Source organism: Festucalex cinctus, chromosome 13 (genome assembly GCF_051991245.1).
Source record: "Festucalex cinctus isolate MCC-2025b chromosome 13, RoL_Fcin_1.0, whole genome shotgun sequence".
NCBI classification, from domain to species: Eukaryota; Metazoa; Chordata; class Actinopteri; order Syngnathiformes; family Syngnathidae; genus Festucalex; species Festucalex cinctus.
This window is the reverse complement of record NC_135423.1, coordinates 21,133,996-21,153,145: the sequence shown is the minus strand read 5'-3', so window position 1 is coordinate 21,153,145 and position 19,150 is coordinate 21,133,996. Positions and strand designations below refer to the sequence as shown.

Below are 19,150 nucleotides of genomic sequence, written 5' to 3'. Positions count from 1 at the left end.
GCGCATTTGCCGGCTGGCGCTGGGACAAAGACTGAGCAGTGAGCACGTCGTGCCGCTTTAATGGAAGCCACCAAATGCCAAACCTCGATCCAGGATGACAAAGTTGACATCAATGGGAATCCTGAGTCCACTGGTTACGTTTACAAGTGAGTGTCAAACTTTTATTTTAATTAGTCAAGCCACACAGCACGGATGAATTGTAGCAAAACACAGTATGCTGTTAACAGACCCAAGCAATCACACATACACAACAACAACAACTAAGGAGCATACAATTATTTATCACTAAAGCAGTTGCAGTACAATGTGAGTTGAATTCTCTCTTTTTTTTTTATTGCCAAGTTTGTTCATGTTGATGACTGTCACTAAGTTCTAAAAAAAAAAAACAGCACTTTACACATCCTTTTGGATTGATATTCTGCTTAGTTTTTCACTGAACCCATATGTTGTTTCTGTATATCATCGACATAACTCAACCTTATTTTTAAATCACTTTAAAACAGCCATTGCTGCATACAAAGTGCTGTGCATGGAATAGAAATTAGTCTTTTAGTAGACACGTGAAATAAAATAACACAAAATAAAATTAATTAGAGTAAATATAAGTAGATAAGAAGGTGGCACGGTAGTCGAGGGGTTAGCACGTCCGCTTCCCAGTTCTGAGGTCTCCGGTTCGAGTCCAGGCTCGGACCTTCCTGGGTGGAGTTTGCATGTTCTCCCCGTGCCCGCGTGGGTCTTCTCCAGGTACTCCGGTCTCTTCCCACATTCCAAAGACATGCATGGCAGGTTGATTGGGCGCTCCGATTTGTTCCTAGGTGTGCGTGTTAGTGTGGATGGTTGTTCGTCTCTGTGTGCCCTGCGATTGGTTGGCAACCAGTCCAGGGTGTCAAAAATGAAAGGAAATTTTGTCCATATCGTACAGCCCTAATCCAACACGCAAATGAAGGCAACTGCTAGCCAATTCCAGATAGAAGGGGCTGGGTCACACAGTCATTCATTCGGACAAAGTTGTTTACAGAAGTGAAGAGTGGATTTGTTTCAAATGAACTTTTGAGTTGAATAAATGCAAAATGAACTACACATTTTTTTCAGTTTGTCTTTTAGATTTCAGAACGAACTGCCGCTTTTAAGTGACATAAAATATTTCTGAACACTTTTGCAGTTGTCACAATGCCGCTGTTCAACCTGATGAACATTAGATTTAGGTTGATAAAGTGTGCCCCCCCAAGAAAAGGTAATGCCCCCCCTACAATTTCTTTCTGGTGACGGGTCTGACTATAGGCTCCATAACACAGATGCTCACATGTCATGCAATCACCCTTTTAAAAGTTTGTGTCAAAAAATTAACGAGTGGATGAGTTCAGGGACTCATTCATTCAACTGACAGAGTTTGATGACGAATGAGTTTGATGAGCCCAGCCGATGTAAAAACATCACACACCCAAATTTGACCAACCAATCAACCTTGGTCATTGCAGTACACCCCCTCAAAATTCCAGCCTGGCTCAGCAAGACCCTGCTAATGAGATAGTACTTGGATGCCCCCTTGGGGCATTTAATTACCCTGGAAATTGTTGTCGGTGGAAAAACACGCAAACTGAATTTTACCAAAGTAAACTGAAAAGTTCTCCAAAAGTGGAAAAGCTTCCATTGGTCACTTACCTTGTAATCATAACTAGTCTTCAATGTAGTCTACATTGCAAAACTCTTCAGTGGCTCCTGCTGAATCACTCTCAGATGGCCCCAGTAAGATCTTTGCCAGAGGAGCTGTGCTTCATTGAGGCTGAGCCAAGACCCATGCAGTTGCTACTCTCCCAGCAGAATCCACCATGTATGGTGGGAAGACGTCATCCTCACAAGTCGGAAAGGAACATTCGCTTACTGCCTGCAGCCTATAAAGTACTCCAATGCCTTGTGTGAAGCACAACAGGCGAACACACAGCAAGCCTGTCAGGAGAGCTATTCTTATTTTATTATTTGCTACATTTTCTTATATTTCTTGTTACATTTGATTGTAGTGCACATTTCGTAAGAAACACATTTGTTTTACATCAGGCTTCAAGTTTGGATTAGACAAATATTTCCACATTGCATTTTCAACGCAATACTTTTACAACTCTTGTGACAGCAAAACCATAAAAACACATGATATACTGTAGGTGCAATGACCTGAGTCCACAGCAAATCTCCTATTTGGTTCTTAATTGCTGGTGTTTTAAGAATCAAACATTCAGCTTCAATAGATAAGAAAAGACCCCACATACCAAGCCAGCAACCATACAGCAGTCAGTGCAACCTACATACACTGCTCAAGCCAGTAGTAGCAGTCCAGGTGCAGTTACTCTTGTCCCAGAAGGGGCAAGTATTTGGCTGAGTAGTAGAGAAACACAAGCCAGACTCACCCATTTCATGTCAAGGCCAATTGCCCCGCTTAGACAAAAACCTTGGATGAGGTGCTGCTGGCCAAACTGATTGCACACGATTTTCAACTGCAATTCTGGAATTACGCTGGATTCTGTCTGTTTATGGAGGAGCTAAACCAACACTGTTTCACCAAGCAGGAAACCTCTTTCAAAAACAATCATCTCGTATTCCCACTGCGCAAAGACACGTTGAAAGGACATCTTATTAAGGTAATTCTTGTACGTCCAATCTCGGTCCGCTGAAGGTGCAGACTGTGACGCCAACGTCTTCTGAACGTTCCGTATTTACGTTTTCAGGACATCCAAATGAGGGCTAATGCAAGTCAAAATTAGATCATTAAAATAAAAATAATTTTAGACTGTTCTTTAAGGCTCATTTATTGCCTGAGTTTGTGTGTGTGACACAAACATCATCTTCCTGACAGGGAAGCGAACCCACACCACCTGCATTGAAGGCAAGTGACATAACCACTCCACCACCTGGAAGTACCTAAACCTTTGTCATGTTCATATGTGAATACCTGCATTAGATATAAAATTGGAAATACATTAGTTTTATCACAGAAAAAAATGAATAAGTTGATTAAATAATATTGATAACAATAACATTGATATTAAATCCCTGTGATGTCCAAAAAGGTCACGTATATGGTCCAAATGGGGTCATAATTAGGCGTCCAAATAATGGACTTAATTTGCACGTCGCTTAGTTGTCCAGCACTGGTCTTCGACCAACCGACGTAATACAGACATGATCTGCACGTCCACAGGACATCCAATGTTTAGTGTGTTCATAGAGAACATATGAATATAAAGAAAGGTTGGAAAGAACCCAGGCTATGCGTCTAACCACGGCCTGCTAGACATCAAGTACAACCACTTCATTTATGTCAGAGAGATGCCATTTCAGTGATGAATATAACATGCCTGTCTGTCCTACTAGACTGCTTTCACTAAATGAGTGAGAAACACAGTGACAGACCAGCTTAATAGAGTTGTGGAGAGTGGGACATCACAGACGAGGCGGCTGTATATGACAATGCTTCTGATAAGGTGAAAGCAATTCAGAACACAGGATTGGCCTCTCTTCCTTTTGCCTTGACCACGCCTTCAATCTAAATAAACAAATGTTGAAAAATAGTGGCATGATTGGCCAACAAAAATACATAAAAAAGCAAAGGCAATTATAGGCTATCTGCACAAAAGCACAGTTGCCACAGGAAAAAACTGCGAGCCAGCCAAAGCACTTTGTCTTGCCAGAGAATCGGCTGAAATGACACGAACCAACACGAGAGAACTGGAAATTTTACATGGGCCAAAGTACAAGTAGTATCCCTCAGATCAAAGATAAACAAAGACGTCACAACTCGACAGCGTAACAAAATAAATCAATAAAAAAATGAATAAATAATGGGAAATAAATAAACAAATCCTAGATTGTTACTTGACCACTAGAAGAGTGGGAGGAAATAAAGGAGGTCTGTGACGTACTGAATTTTTTGGTGATGTTTTTTGCATAAAAAAAACAACAACAAAAGAGGGCCATCCCGGCCTGACATTATGTGCACAAAGCACAGACTGTTTAACGTTATTAAATGATTATTTAGGACGCCCAAATCAATACATACCAGGTCAATTTCCTCCTCTCTCTACCTAAAAAAACAAACAAAACAAAAACAAAAACTAGAGCTGCGAGCAGCTATAAAGGGCCCTCGCAACCCGGGCCACGTTGGGGTATATGCAAGTCGGGGGACTTGCACGTTGGGGTACTGTTAAATAGACAAGGACCATGGAAAATAGAAATGCATTTGCCGTGCCTTGTGTGTAAAAAGGTGCAGTAAAAGGCCAAAAATGATGCACAATTCCCAAAATAAATTCAAAAGTGTGGACTTTCTGATGTGTGTGCAAAGTTTCATGAAAAGTCGCTCGTTTGATATTCAAAACCAGCATCTGTTTATTTGAAAACATTGCATGGCACAGAGATGGTGTGTGATCAAATAAAAAGCTTTTTGATGACTCTTAATGTGGTGTCGCTGTGCAACACATATGTATTCATGACATAGTGAAGTATTGTGACAGTTTTGTAGGGTCCAGCAAACAGTAAATGTGTGACAGTTATTCAAGAAAAAATGTAGCTTTGAAGCAGGCTAACCAATGACATCATCTAAAGGGGAAAAAAGCACATGAGCAAGCATAGGTATAAGTAGAGGAGAAAAAGAGATGAAAGAAGTGCGAGAGATGGAACAGGAGAGGAATGCAGCTGTTTATGTATAGCTGTTGTAACAGGACAGATTAAATAACACTTTAACCTGGGGTTAACAGCGCCCTAGGACAGATAAACTCTTTAGTGTAAAAGTTTTCTGGGACAGATGAATCCCTTGGGGTCAAAGAGTTTGGGTTAGCACATAGTCTGTCTTAGGATAATGTAACCTCCATGGATGAATTAGTCCTAGGACGCTTTGACCTGCGGGCTAAAACTTCAGGGGGGTTAACCTGTCCTGTTATATTGTGATCATCGTCTTCGTGCATGTCCTCAGTGGCTTCTTCTGTCTGTGTGGCAGCATTTGATACATCTGTAGAACAAAAAAGAATGAAGAATCATGTTAGATCTGTGAAGTTTGGTTGTCTTAGGTGTAGTTTACAGAACAGTCGTGTGCATATTTTTAGCATGGTAGTGTCTTAATACAAATGCATATTATGTAATGCACTGTATATGGATATTACAGACGTAATATTTGACGGTGATCTTATATTCATAGTTTTTGCCCGTTAATAAATAATATAGCTAGTAAGTAATAAGACACGCAAAAATGGTATAGTTGAATCCTCTGGCTCAAAAAGCAATGTTTTAGGATTGTGTGATGAAATGATGAATAAAAGTAAGGATACGACAGGTACATAAATGGTTATGTAAGTGTAAAATTTGGCATGGTGTGTCCAGATACATGCAGGATAAGTATAAAATATTATGGTGTGTGATTGATTTTTTCTTAGTAAAAATTAGTATTGTAAAGGTCAAGTCACAGTATGTCCAAAAAATTTTTTTTTTAAAATCTATGGTATAGAAACATCATAATCAGGGGCAAAGACATAAACATAATAATAGTAATTAATAATGATAGAATTTAAATACAATCTTTTCCATGAATATGTCAGTTATTTTGAGAAGATACAGAAAAAAAAGAACTTTGAAGTGTCTATCAGTGGATGAAAGAGGGCAAGATCACAGCATAGCTACATGATATCAGTCAGATTTGAAAGTAATCAAGTGTAGTATGTATTCACATTATATACATTGAGAAATTGCGGCTCAATAATCAGTCAGTGTTTTAGTTAACAGTCCAATGTTACCTTCAAGATATTCCTAACAGAAAAAAAGGAACGTGCATTAACAAAAAAATGTAAAAATGTCCATTGTCAAACATGTCATTCATTATACACAATGTGTAGGATGGGGATGCTTGCTGTGTTAGTGTTTGTGTGTCTTCCATGTCATATAGCTTACCATCACGGACAAATGCATCACATGCATCCTTTATATCCAATGCAGTCTGGAGTTCTTTCACAAGCTTGGTTTTGAAGTCTATCTGTTTTTCAAGTGCTTGATTGACTCGAGTCACATGGACTAGTTGGTTCATTTGGGAATGAAGATCAAGGCTGCGCTGGTATAAGTCGTTGAGACTGAAAGCATGATCAATGCATGCATACTGTAATGACAAAGCATTCAATGAAAATCAGTCATGTTAGATTCCATGATTCTAAATAGCAGATCTAACGTGTTGGTGCAAAACGTTGTGGTCGTGTTGCATGTTACTCAATGGCTGTGTGTGTCAAAACGAGTTTATTTGAAAGAATATACAAATATATACACACGGACATATATATTTATACAGTATAACAGTACCGCATGTATTGGTTTTAAGGAAAGAGTTGAAAAGCAGTGTTCAGAAAAAAGCAAAAGACGCACAAAGTACCATTTCACTACATGTAATAAGTTGTCAAGTAGACATGTGAATTAAGTGGTTAAGATAGTGGCTACTGTGCAAGTAAGCTTCAATTGTCTCTAAAAGGTTAGCATATGTGTTCTACATGATATCAATGGCTAGACGTGCTCGTGGAGAAACATTACAAACAGAAAAACACACTAAAGGTGCCTTTAACAAACCTGTTAATAAATGAGAACTTAATACATATATGTATGGCATACTGTATATGATTGAGAAAGTTGTCCTGTTTAGTTTATGTATTGTATACTTACGGAAAAAAGTTGGCAATCTTTGCGTATGGAGATGATTAGAGGGTCTTTATCAAAAGAGAATTTGCTTGGTGATTTGTTCATGTTCTGTAGAAAAGCAAAGGAGTAGAAATAAATACAGTATCATACTTCATAAACATACAAGACATTTGTAGCTGTATTAACCATTGTTGGTATTTGAAGTGATAATTTAGGAATAGAAGTGTAGTGATTGCAGAATTTATAGAGTGCTTACCTTGTATGACTTTGTAGATGGAAATGTCTTTTGTTGAAAGAGCTCTTTGTTGTCTACTATATATGCAAGGACAAGCATAAGTAGGTGTGGTTATGAAGTACTTGACCATTGAAATAAAGCAGTGGTATCAAATGTATGGACCGTGGTTTGGCTCAGGCCTGCAAAGGGGTTTAATGTGGCACAAGAGATAATCTTGTAAGGTACAAAAAATAATAATAATATAATAGGTATGCCTCTGAGTTTTCACAAATCTAGGTCAAGTCAAGTCAAGTCATCTTTAGTTATTTCGCGCTTGAATCATCCAATCGGAAATGCTTCATAAAAAATGTATAGAGGGTGCGATTTATTGCAAATTGCACAAGAAATCTCTAAAAATTCATGTTAATGACAAGTCTGATGTGTGTGCAAAGTTTCACGAGTTTTCACACATGTATAGATAAAAAAAAACAAAGCAGCACTTTACTTGGCAACCAATGCATCGCTATAGCAGCAGCGTGCGACAAAATAAAAAACTTTTGATAAATTTGCATCTTCCTGTTGGGTTTAGCACATGGCACCAAGAGACTTTTTTGTACATCGTGGGCTGTTACATTTGTCTCCAAATTTTCGTAGCTCTAGCTGCTTCGTACAACTGGGAATGCTTCATTAAGAAGTAATTTTTTCCTTTGCAAACTGTGCATGCCACGGCAACAGCGTGCGACAAAATAAAAAGCTTTCAATAACTTTTCATCTTCAACATCTTAAGATGAATCACACCAAGTTTGGAGATGATCGGATAAACTCTGTAGGAGGAGTTCGTTAAAATAAGACCCCTATGAAATGGCCCAAAAAATGGCAACACGTTCCAAAGTAAATCAAAATGGCAGACTTCCTGTTAGGTTTAGCATATGGTTCAAAAAGAGTTTTTTGTACCTTGAGGGCTGTTACATATGTCTTCAAATATTGGTAACTCTAGGTGAAATGTACAGCCGGGAATGCTTCATTAAGTTAGAATTTTGAAACACAAAATTTGATGCCTCGCCTCTGGCGGACTTCCTGTTAGGTTTAGCATATGGCACCAACAGGCTTTTTTGTAGATCATAGTCTGTTACATATGTGTACCAATTTTCGTAGCTCTAGATTAAACGTACCACCGGCAATGCTTCGTTAAGTAAGAATTTTGAAACTGTAAATTTGATGCCCCGCCACCGTCATATAGTATGTCAAAAACTTTAGATTTTTTACCATGATGTTGTCCCAGGTGTTGAGATGGTACAGCCCAAGTTTGAAGTCAATCGGGTTAACCGTGTAGGAGAAGCGGGCAAAAGTATGACCCCTGTAAATGTGCAAAAATGGGCCAAAATTGGACATTCAAATACTCATACCTCACTTCCTGTCTATTTTAGGGTACACATATCAAAGAGGTTTTTGTTCATCTGGATGTGCTACAGGTGCCACACAATTTTCGTAGCCATAGGACAATCGTAGCGGGACAGGGATCCGTTAAACCTATGTAGGTGGCGCTACAGAGCCATTTTTCTGTTATCATGTATGGCGACTTTAAAATATCAAATTTTTCGCCAGACCCGATCTGCGTGTAAAGTTTGGTGAGTTTTCGTTCATGTTTAGTGCCTCAAAAATGTGGTTGTTTGCGGAAAAGAATAATAACAAAGAAAAAGAAGAAGAAGAAGAAGAATAATAATAAGAATTCCTTCAGGAACAATAGGGACCTCGCAGCGGTCGCTGCTCGGGCCCTAATAAGAATTCCTTCAGGAACAATAGGGACCTCGCAGCGGTCGCTGCTCGGGCCCTAATAATAATAATAATAAGAATAACTAGAGCTGCGAGCAGCTATAAAGGGCCCTCGCAACCCGTGCCACGTTGGGGTATTTGCACGTCGGGGTACTGGCACGTTAGGGTACTGTTTCATAAGAAACCGTCTAAATTGTAAATGTTTTGCCATGCTTTTTGTGTTTGTTCACATTGCTATGGAATGCTTTGTCGAGGTATTCGGCTGATAGGTATGCCTCCCAATATTCACACATCTAGCTGAATCATATAAAAAAAAAAAATTCTTTGCAAACAATGCATCGCTACAGCAAAGGCGTGCCACGTTGGGGTACTTGCACGTCGGGGTACTGGCACGTTGGGGTACTGTCAAATAGGACAAGGACCATCTAAAATGTTTTTGACAAGCCTTGTGTGTGCAAAGTTTAATCAAAACGCAAAATATGGTGCGCAATTCCCAAAATAAATTCAAAATGGCGGACTTCCTTTTAGGTTTAGCATACGGCTACAGAATACTTTTTGTAGGTCTTAAGCTAATAGGTATGCCTCCCAGTTTTCACAAATCTAGGTCAAGTCATCTTTAGTTGTGTATCGCTTGAATCATACAATTGGAAATGCTCCATAAAAATGCATAGAGGGCGCTATTGAGCACAACGTTGGGTTACTTGCACGTCAGGGTACTGGCACGTTGGGGTACTGTTACATGGAACAAGGACCATTTAAAATGTTAGTTTTTTCCATGCCTTGTCTGTGCAAAGTTTAATGAAGAAGGCCAAAAATTATGTATAATTCCCAAAATAAAATCAAAATAGCGGACTTCCTCTTTGGTTTGGCAAATGGCTACATAATACTTTTTTGTAGGTCTAGCATAATCATACAATCGGAAATGCTTCATAAAAAGGTCTAGAGGGCGCTATTTATTGCAAATTGCACAATAAATCTCTGAAAATTCATGTTCATGACAAGTCTGATGTGTTTGCAAAGTTCCATGAGTTTTCATGTGTATAAAAAAAAAAAAAGCAGCACTTGACAAACAATGCATTGCTATGGCAACAGCGTGTTACAAAATAAAAAACCTTCGATTACTTTGCATCTTAAACATCTTAAGATGAAACACACCAAGTTTGAAGACAGTCGGATAAATTTTGTAGGAGGGGTTCGTTAAAATATGACCCCTGAAAGTTTTTCCTTGCCCGGTTGGAGGGTTAGATCAGGGGATGTCGCAACTTGTTTGTGGTTAAGTGCTACAGAAGTAAATGTGTCTTAACAACCTCATGATTGAATGTGTTTTCAATTCTCTAGGATGTGATTGGATTGTATCAATTAAATGTTCTTATAACTGATTCAGTGAGTAGTAAAAATAGTGTGTCAAGTATAATGACATGAAATATAAGGAATACAAAAAACAAAACAAGAACCCTCTAAATTACACATTTTGTTCCAGGCTTTATGTGCGTGCATAGTTTGAGTATACACCTAGGTTTAGGCCAGGAGTGTTCAAACCTTTTGCAAAGAGGGCCGGGTATGGTAAGGTGAGAATGTGTGGGGCCTAATCAACCATTTAGTTTAGCCTGACATAATTTTTTTACATGCATATGTAAATATATATATGTGGACAAATGTGTACATATGTCTACAAATTTTTGTAGCTCGAGCTGCTTCGTCCAACTGGGAACGCTGCATTAAGAAGGATTTTTTTTTCCTTTGCCAACAGTGCATGCCACGACAACAGCGTGCGACGAAATAAAAAGCTTTCAAGAACTTTTCATCGTCAACATCTTAAGATGAATCACACCAAGTTTGAAGATGATCGGATAAACTCTGTAGGAGGAGTTCGTTAAAATAAGACCCCTATGAAATGGCCAAAAAAATGGCAACATGTTCCAAAGTAAATCAAAATGGCAGACTTCCTGTTAGGTTTAGCATATGGTTCAAAAAGAGTTTTTTGTACCTCGAGGGCTGTTACATATGTCTTCAAATTTTGGTCACTGTAGGTGAAACGTACAGCCGGAAATGCTTCATTAAGTAAAAATTTTGAAATGCAAAATTTGATGCCCTGCCTCTGGCGGACTTCCTGTTAGGTTTAGCATATGGCACCAACAGGCTTTTTTGTAGATCATAGTCTGTTACATATGTGTACCAATTTTCGTAGCTCTAGATTAAACGTATAACCGGCAATACTTCAGATGAAACATGCCAAAGAATGAAGACAATCTGATAAGTTTTGTAGAAAATATGAGGCCTATAAAAGGCCCCCAAAAAATGGCTACAAATAGCAAAGTAAATCAAAATGCCGGACTTCCTGTTTGGCTTAGCATATGGTTCTAAAAGACTTTTTTGTACATCGTGGGCTCTTATGTATGCCTCCAAATTATCATAGCGCTAGGTGAAAGGTACAACCGGGAATGCTTCGTTAAAGAGGAGTTTTTTAGCTCAAAAAGTGATGCCCGGCCCTTGCGGGACTTCCTGTTGGGTTTAGCACAAAGCAGCAAGAGACTTTTTTTGTACATCGTGGGCTGTTACATATGTCTACAAATTTTCGTAGCTCTAGCTGCTTCGTACAACTGAGAATTCTTCATTAAGAAGAATTTTTTTCCTTTGCAAACAAGTGCATGCCACGACAACAGCGTGCAGCGAAATAAAAAGCTTTCAATAACTTTTCATCTTCAACATCTTAAGATGAATCACACCAAGTTTGAAGATGATCGGATAAACTCTGTAAGAGGAGTTCGTTAAAATAGGACCCCTATGAAATGGCCAAAAAAATGGGAACACGTTCCAAAGTAAATCAAAATGGTGGACTTTCTGTTAGGTTTAGCATATGGTTCAAAAAGAGTTTTTTGTACCTTGAGGGCTGTTACATATGTCTTTAAATTTTGGTAACTCTAGGTGAAACGTACAGCCGGGAATGCTTCATTAAGTAAGAATTTTGAAACTCCAAATTTTATGCCCCGCCTCTGGCGGACTTCCTGTTGGGTTTAGCATATGGCACCAACAGACTTTTTTGTAGGTCATAGTCTGTTACATATGTGTACCAATTTTCGTAGCTCTAGGTTAAACATACAACCGGCAATACTACGTTTAGTAAGAGTTTTGAAACTCTAAATTTGATGCCCCACCGCTGTCATATAGTATGTCGAAAACTTTAGATTTTTTACCATGGTGTTGTCCCAGGTCTTGAGATGGTACATCCCAAGTTTGAAGTCAATTGGATTAACCGTGTAGGAGAAGCAGGCAAAAGTATGACCCCTGTAAATGTGCAAAAATTGGCCAAAATTGGCCATTTAAATACTCATATCTCACTTCCTGTCTATTTTAGGGTACACACATCAAAGAGGTTTTTGTTCATCTGGATGTGCTACAGGTGCCACACAATTTTCATAGCCGTCGGACAATCGTAGCGGGCCAGGGATCTGTTTAACCTATGTAGGTGGCGCTATGGAGCAATTTTTCTGTTATCACCTATGGCGACTTTAAAATATCAAATTTTTCGCCAGGCCTGACGTGTGTGTAAAGTTTGGTGAGTTTTCGTTCACGTTTAGTGTCTCAAAAATGTGATTGTTTGCGGAAAAGAATAATAACAAATAAAAAGAAGAATAATAATAAGAATTCCTTGAAAAACAATAGGGACCTCGCAGCGGTCGCTGCTCGGGCCCTAATAATAAGAAGAATTCCTACAAAAACAATAGGGCCTCGCAGCGGCACCGCCGCCGCCGCTGCTCGGGCCCTAATAATAAGAATTCCTTCAGGAACAATAGGGACCTCGCAGCGGTCGCTGCTCGGGCCCTAATAATAATAAGAAGAATTCCTACAAAAACAATAGGGCCTCGCAGCGGCACCGCCGCCGCCGCTGCTCGGGCCCTAATAAGAATTCCTTCAGGAACAATAGGGACCTCGCAGCGGTCGCTGCTCGGGCCCTAATAATTCAGTTTTTCATTATCAAGAGGAAGTGACTGTAACACTTTTACACGTCACATCTCAGTGGACAAAACATCTTGAAAAGGGGTCACAACAGGGAAAGAACAGCTGTTAAAGGGTCTCGCCAAACTGTCTGCTACTTTATAGCCACTCTGCTCTTGTGACATTTATGAATGTTTAATGCCAATCCATCCTAAAGGAAAAGCTGCTTATGAAAGTGACATTGGAGAACAATTTGTGCACTTAATCCAGATTGGTTAAGATCACAGAAGTAAAAAGAATAGATATATCAAAAATACAGTAATTATGACAATGGTAATTAATCGATTTGATAGAATATGATTGGTATGGAGGTGATTCATATAAATGAATTAAAGCTGCACTTTGTGACAATTTGCCCCAAAAGATCTTTAAAATCGCCTTTTTATTTGACCATTTATGACTTTTTTAATTAGTAGATTAACATCTGAGCTAATAGCTGTTCATAATGGGACCTCCAGCAAGCCTATGGCCAAGAGTTTTCAGATTGGATGCGGGTTCAAATTTCCTGCCCTCTGTCTGCGGATGTGACATGATGTGCGTGTTGTGCACGTGAAGAAGGGAAAATGCAGTATCATTTTCCGGCCACAGGTGGCAGTAGTGACTCGAAATTTAATCTTCTGCGTTAACAAGCTTTAAAAAAAAAAAATTAGATGAATATACAATAATTATCTGATGCATATCCTGTCGACTGTGGACTGGTCGTCAGTCAAAATAAAATTAAAGCATAGATTAGACCAATAATTGTTTGCAATTTGATGCAGTTTCCATGTTCTGTAGTGCTGACAAGGAATCAGAGCTGACGATAACCGGTTTCAACCTGTTCTGTTTAGTCCACTGTAGCGTAGGTAATGCCCTTAACTCATTCACTCCCAGCCATTTTCACAGAAGCAATCGGGTTCACTCCCGGCTGTTTTACTGAATTTTGACTGATCTTGCAAGGCCCACAGAATTTTGTATTCAATTGCTATAAAAGCATGGAACCTACCTAAGTCTCATCTTTCATCAGGAAAAAAAAGTATGTTTCTATCTGTTTCCGTTTTGCAGCAATTAGCATTAGAAGAGAGCTAAATTTCATCGGTTTTCACAAATCTATTTAAAATTGTAAGTAATTTAGCTTTTTTTTCTAGATGGCGCTGGTTGATCTCCTTTGCTCTGCTGCCACCTGCTGGCCGTTTGTGTAATAACTATCATTTCTGCAACTGTTCTTTCCAGTTGAGAGGTTGCATCAAAGCCTTCTGTATGCTTTAGCATTAAAAACAACAACAACGCATAAATACGTTTTTTTGGTTTTAGACTGGTCAATTTCTTCTGTCCAGTTTCCTTTCCTTTATTACTGTGAATTATTTTTGCAGAGGTGAGTGTGTCATTGAATTTTGAGCATCTCACATTTGGTGAACGTCAAGAGTCGGGACGCCCTTCCATCATCAATTCATCAATATTTCAAGCCAACTCAAACTGTAATCGTGAAATTGTCAACAATATTTTAACTCAGCTTCCATCATTGCTAGATTGCAGCCGCTATTTTAGGACTGACAGTAAATTTCATGTCTGTCACCGTTATTTTAACATGCCTGTCATGCAAAATTTTTGTCACCACTATTTTCAGCTTGACACGTTACTATTCACTGTCAGCACAAAAAAAATGCTTTTGAAGGGGATTTTTGGGTTGTATTTACTAGTGAGTGTGTGTTATTCAAGATATTACGGTGTCTAAGGTAAATATAGCTTCATCAATTATAATACCAACTAACGTGGAAAAATATTACTCTCTCACACACATGCACACTTCTTATGACCCATCTGAAAAGATTGCCCTACATTTCATAAAGATCTAATTGGATTGGTCTGAACACAGGCTGTTAAATGAGGATTCGTGTCATGCATAGTGCCCCCTGGTGCTTTCACGTCTGTGGCCTGCTCAGCTCGACACTTTTTCCTTGCACTGCAAATTTGCTTTGTCTGATCATTTGTTTTCCAATTATTTTGCCATCGCTACAAGCAGAAAATTGTCAGCTTTGGTTATGTGGTCCTCGACTTGCGTCTGTTACTGGGGGCCATGGCTGGCGCCAAGGAGATGTGGTGAAAGATTCTCCTCACCTGGCTCCTCATTGCCTTGCCATGTCTTGACCTTATTAGCTATTAAGTGTGCGTGTGTTCTAATGTGTGTTTTTTTTTTTTTTTTATTGGCATTTCAATTGTCTGTTTTTATCTCTGTAAAGCATTTTACATTGTATTTCTAATGTCTGAAACGTGTTATATAAATAATTTGACATACTAAAAGTCATTAAACCAAGAAAGAGGATTTATAATACAGGGCTCAAAATTTCTTTTTATTCTTTGCTGATCACATTTGCTAGTTAATGATTTCATCTGAGGAGCAATTTAGTAATTTTGAGGAGCAAAAATACGACAACAAAACGGGGAGGTTGAATGTATTTACTTACAATTTGACTTACATAGTGTGAAATCTAGGTCTGATTAATTGATCACAAAGATGATATAGTAAGGCCACAATTTATTTTGTTGTACAAATCTCAACAGGTGAATGCACATATTTCTTCTGCCATCTAAAGGAAGAGGAATTAATTTTCTGCCTTTCGATATACGTCACTAGCATATGTAGATGAAAAAAAAACATCTGTAACAAATGAATAATAATTTTTATTCAAATTAAGTGAAATTTAATCATCTCCCACAGCACTCCTGTGCACACTTGTGGCAACCTGGTTGGGAATCACTGGTCTCACATGCCTATTTTTGGACAGTGGAAGAAAAATCTGAGTATCTGGAGTGAACTTATGCAAGCACAGGGACAACATGTCACCAGGAAATATATTTACATTAATTACCAGAGATGTTTTCAGACAAAATTTCACCCACAAAGTGGGGAAATGCAACAGATAAACATCACTGCAGGAGTACAATTGAATGGGACTTTAAAAGACACAACAGAGTACGAAATAGCAGAGAATTAAGGAGAAAGAATCAATGTTTGGTTATAGCTGTCCTATTAGCTGAGACAAATGAGGCTCCTGGAAGAGTTTGGAGGTGGACACAGGAAATTCAATGATCAAGCAGTTCAAAATCTTCCACAATACATTCAATGAAGACAGGGCAATTTGTTGCCATGGATATCATCGATTCACATATTGACCTTTAAATACACAACTAATGTTTCATATCATCCATTCTTATGTTCTAATATGGTCAGCTGCTGTGTCTCTTGAAATTGCACTATGGGTCCTATCTGCTGATGGACTTGTGAGTCATCATTTTATCATTCAGAGGTTTAAATTTGACAATAATTACTGGTGTAAACAGCAAAGTGTATGTAGGAATGAAGAGGGCATAAGGTGACGACTAAAAAGAGGAGTGTTGAATCAAACTCTTCATTCATTCATTCATTCATTCATTCATTCATTCATTTATATTTTTTCCCCTTAGATAAATATAGCTTACCTTGAACAATGAGGTAGACCAACGAGGGCTTAGCCTGCTGCTTTGTTTGAATGGAGCAAGTATACGACCCTTCATCATAAACATCCACCTAAACAATAATACATAATGTTAGTTATTCATATTTAATATATTTGAATCATTAAGAACATCATTGATTTCCTTTTAAAACATGAATTAAAATAACCACAAGTTATGAATGAATACTTAAAAATTGTGGTTCAATGTATAGCATATTATCCTTATATAAATATATATATATATATATATATATATATATATATATATATATATATATATATATATATATATATATATATATATATATATATATATATATATATATACATCCCTAATGTATGATAGCGAACAGTTCTTCAAAAAGAGTTGAGAAATTAACAAACTAAATCCCAAAATACACAAATCCCAAAATAAAGATAATTGCAAATTTAAGCAACACATAGGGGCATATTCACTAAGAATGCGCTGCGTCCGGTAATAGCGTGAAATATTGCACCACAACTGCACCCGCAGTCTGCGCCCAGTTACCAACCTATTCACTAAGGATATTGCTCTAGTAATCATATACAGGCGCAAACACGCACACAAAACTGACAGCTTGGAGCAAATTTGCACCTGATTTACCACACATGGCAATGGATTTGCGCCAAGAACATGGTTGTTATAGAAACAGTTGCGAGAAAGATGACATTATCAGAAAGCGAGGTTGGACCGAGAGTAAGCGTTTAGAGCGCCATTAAGCTGTACAGAGCAGAGAGGACGACAACGACGTCATTCATTCATAAAGTACAAATTATTGGTGCGATCGTATTTTAAAAATATATTTTCAGAGGTTGGCATGGGTGTACAGTATGCATCTGGCACATAAGAATGATCGTAAAATGCTTCCCTGTCATTGCCGATCAGCCCGGGTTACGTTATGTTGTCCTAAACTAACACGGAAATATTTCCCCCTCTCTCTCTTTTTCTCTCCTCTCTGCGTGACCAGCCGCGCATGTTGTGCGGCAAATGGCATGCACTGCCGGAGATCGAGGTGCGTCAGGTTAATACATGCTTACCAAAAACGTTATTTGCGTCACACAAACGCGGTGTTGCTATTTGCGCTGACGTTAGTGAATTAGACGCTGCATATCAATGACTCTCATTTGCATTGGGGTGGGCATATTTTGCGTCAAATGTATGCAAATTACCTCATTTACATACGCGCAAATAACACTGGCGCACCGTGACGCAATCTATTCGGCAGAGCACTTAGTGACGGATTTCCCCATCTGCGCGTGTTTAGTGAATTAGGTGCTCCCTAATTGCTCCATTTTTGTCGGTTAGCGCGGTGCAAAGGCGACGCAAACCTTTAGTGAATAGGGCGCATAGAGTAATATTACAATAGTCTACTAGTGCTAGCTTAATTCTGAAACCTACTGTAAAACGACAGACATGACTGGAAATAAGAGCAACATCATAGTAATTAATAAACAATGAGATGTAACTATGTGTGGGTTACCGGCTCCGGCAAAGAGCGGGCAGCTATGCTCGGGGTCCGACATGCATTCCATAGTTGTGGTTATTGTCCAATGACACACTTCGAAATGCGCCCTCTTGGATTTGTTTTTCTGGGTTTAGTATTACTGTCACGCCGCCACCGGCGTGACGGCCCATGCTTTTGTTTTTGTTATCCATGTTTCCTGTTTTACTTTGAAAACCCTAACTCTCCTCTCACCCCAGGTCACTTACCCTTCCTGCAGCTCACTGATCACCGGTCCACGCCCATGATTGTTTCCACCTGCTCCCAATCAACCCGGACATAAAAGCCACCTGCATTCTCCCCTCCCTGGCCGAAGTGTCACACACATAGTTAGTGCATGGAAGCGTCCCACAGTCCTCGAGTCCTTGTTCCTTGTTCCTGTTGCCTTGTTGTTTTGCCTTGTTTTTGTGCCTTGTCTTGTTTTTGTGCCTTGTCCTCCCCAGCGGAGCGCCTTGAGTTACCCCTTTTTGCCTTGAGCCTTTTTCCTCCCTAGCGGAGCGCCTTTTGTTGTCCCCGATACCTTTTGCCTGTTTTTTCCTCCCCAGTGGAGCGTTTTTTGTTCTCCACCTTTTTGATTCCCCCTTTCTCCTCTCAGTGTGAGAGGAGACTGCTGCTGCCCGGCAATAAGACCTGTTGCCTCTGTGGCCTACCTTATCCTGCGTCTGGGTCCTACCTCCTCGCAACGTGACAGTACACTTCGGCCAGCATGGACCCAGCGGGAGTGTCCAAATTGGAGACCTGGCAGAGGCTTGAAGACATCGCCCGAGTCATTGCAGAGATAAAAGAGTTGATGGCTTTGGACCGTGGCGACTGGGGTGAAGGGTCGGACTGGCCTCAGAACCCCGAACCTCGTCTGCTGCAGCCTCTCGCCCCTGAACCTCGTCTGCTGCAGCCTCTCGCTCCTGAACCTAGTCTGCTGGAGCCTCTCGCTCCTGAACCTCGTCTGCTGGAGCCTCTCGCTCCTGAACCTCGTCTGCTGGAGCCTCTCGCTCCTGAACCTCGTCTGCTGGAGCCTCTCGCTCCTGAACCTCGTCTGCTGGAGCCTCTCGCTCCTGAACCTCGTCTGCTGGAGCCTCTCGCTCCTGAACCTCGTCTGCTGGAGCCTCTCGCTCCTGAACCTCGTCTGCTGGAGCCTCTCGCTCCTGAACCTCGTCTGCTGGAGCCTCTCGCTCCTGAACCTCGTCTGCTGGAGCCTCTCGCTCCTGAACCTCGTCTGCTGGAGCCTCTCGCTCCTGAACCTCGTCTGCTGGAGCCTCTCGCTCCTGAACCTCGTCTGCTGGAGCCTCTCGCTCCTGAACCTCGTCTGCTGGAGCCTCTCGCTCCTGAACCTCGTCTGCTGGAGCCTCTCGCTCCTGAACCTCGTCTGCTGGAGCCTCTCGCTCCTGAACCTCGTCTGCTGGAGCCTCTCGCTCCTGAACCTCGTCTGCTGGAGCCTCTCGCTCCTGAACCTCGTCTGCTGGAGCCTCTCGCTCCTGAACCTCGTCTGCTGCAGCCTCTCGCCCCTGAACCTC

General features: G+C 40.1%; 1 protein-coding gene across 2 annotated transcripts in view; it reads right to left on the bottom strand.

Moving 5' to 3' along the window:
• The window catches only part of lsamp (limbic system associated membrane protein), a 380,427-nt gene that overhangs the window by 68,606 nt on the left and 292,671 nt on the right, over nt 1-19,150 (bottom strand). For both annotated transcript variants that reach the window (XM_077494301.1, XM_077494300.1), the window contains one exon: nt 16,100-16,187. In XM_077494301.1, coding sequence (XP_077350427.1) covers nt 16,100-16,187 — 88 coding nt within the window. The remainder of the gene's footprint in view (nt 1-16,099; nt 16,188-19,150) is intronic.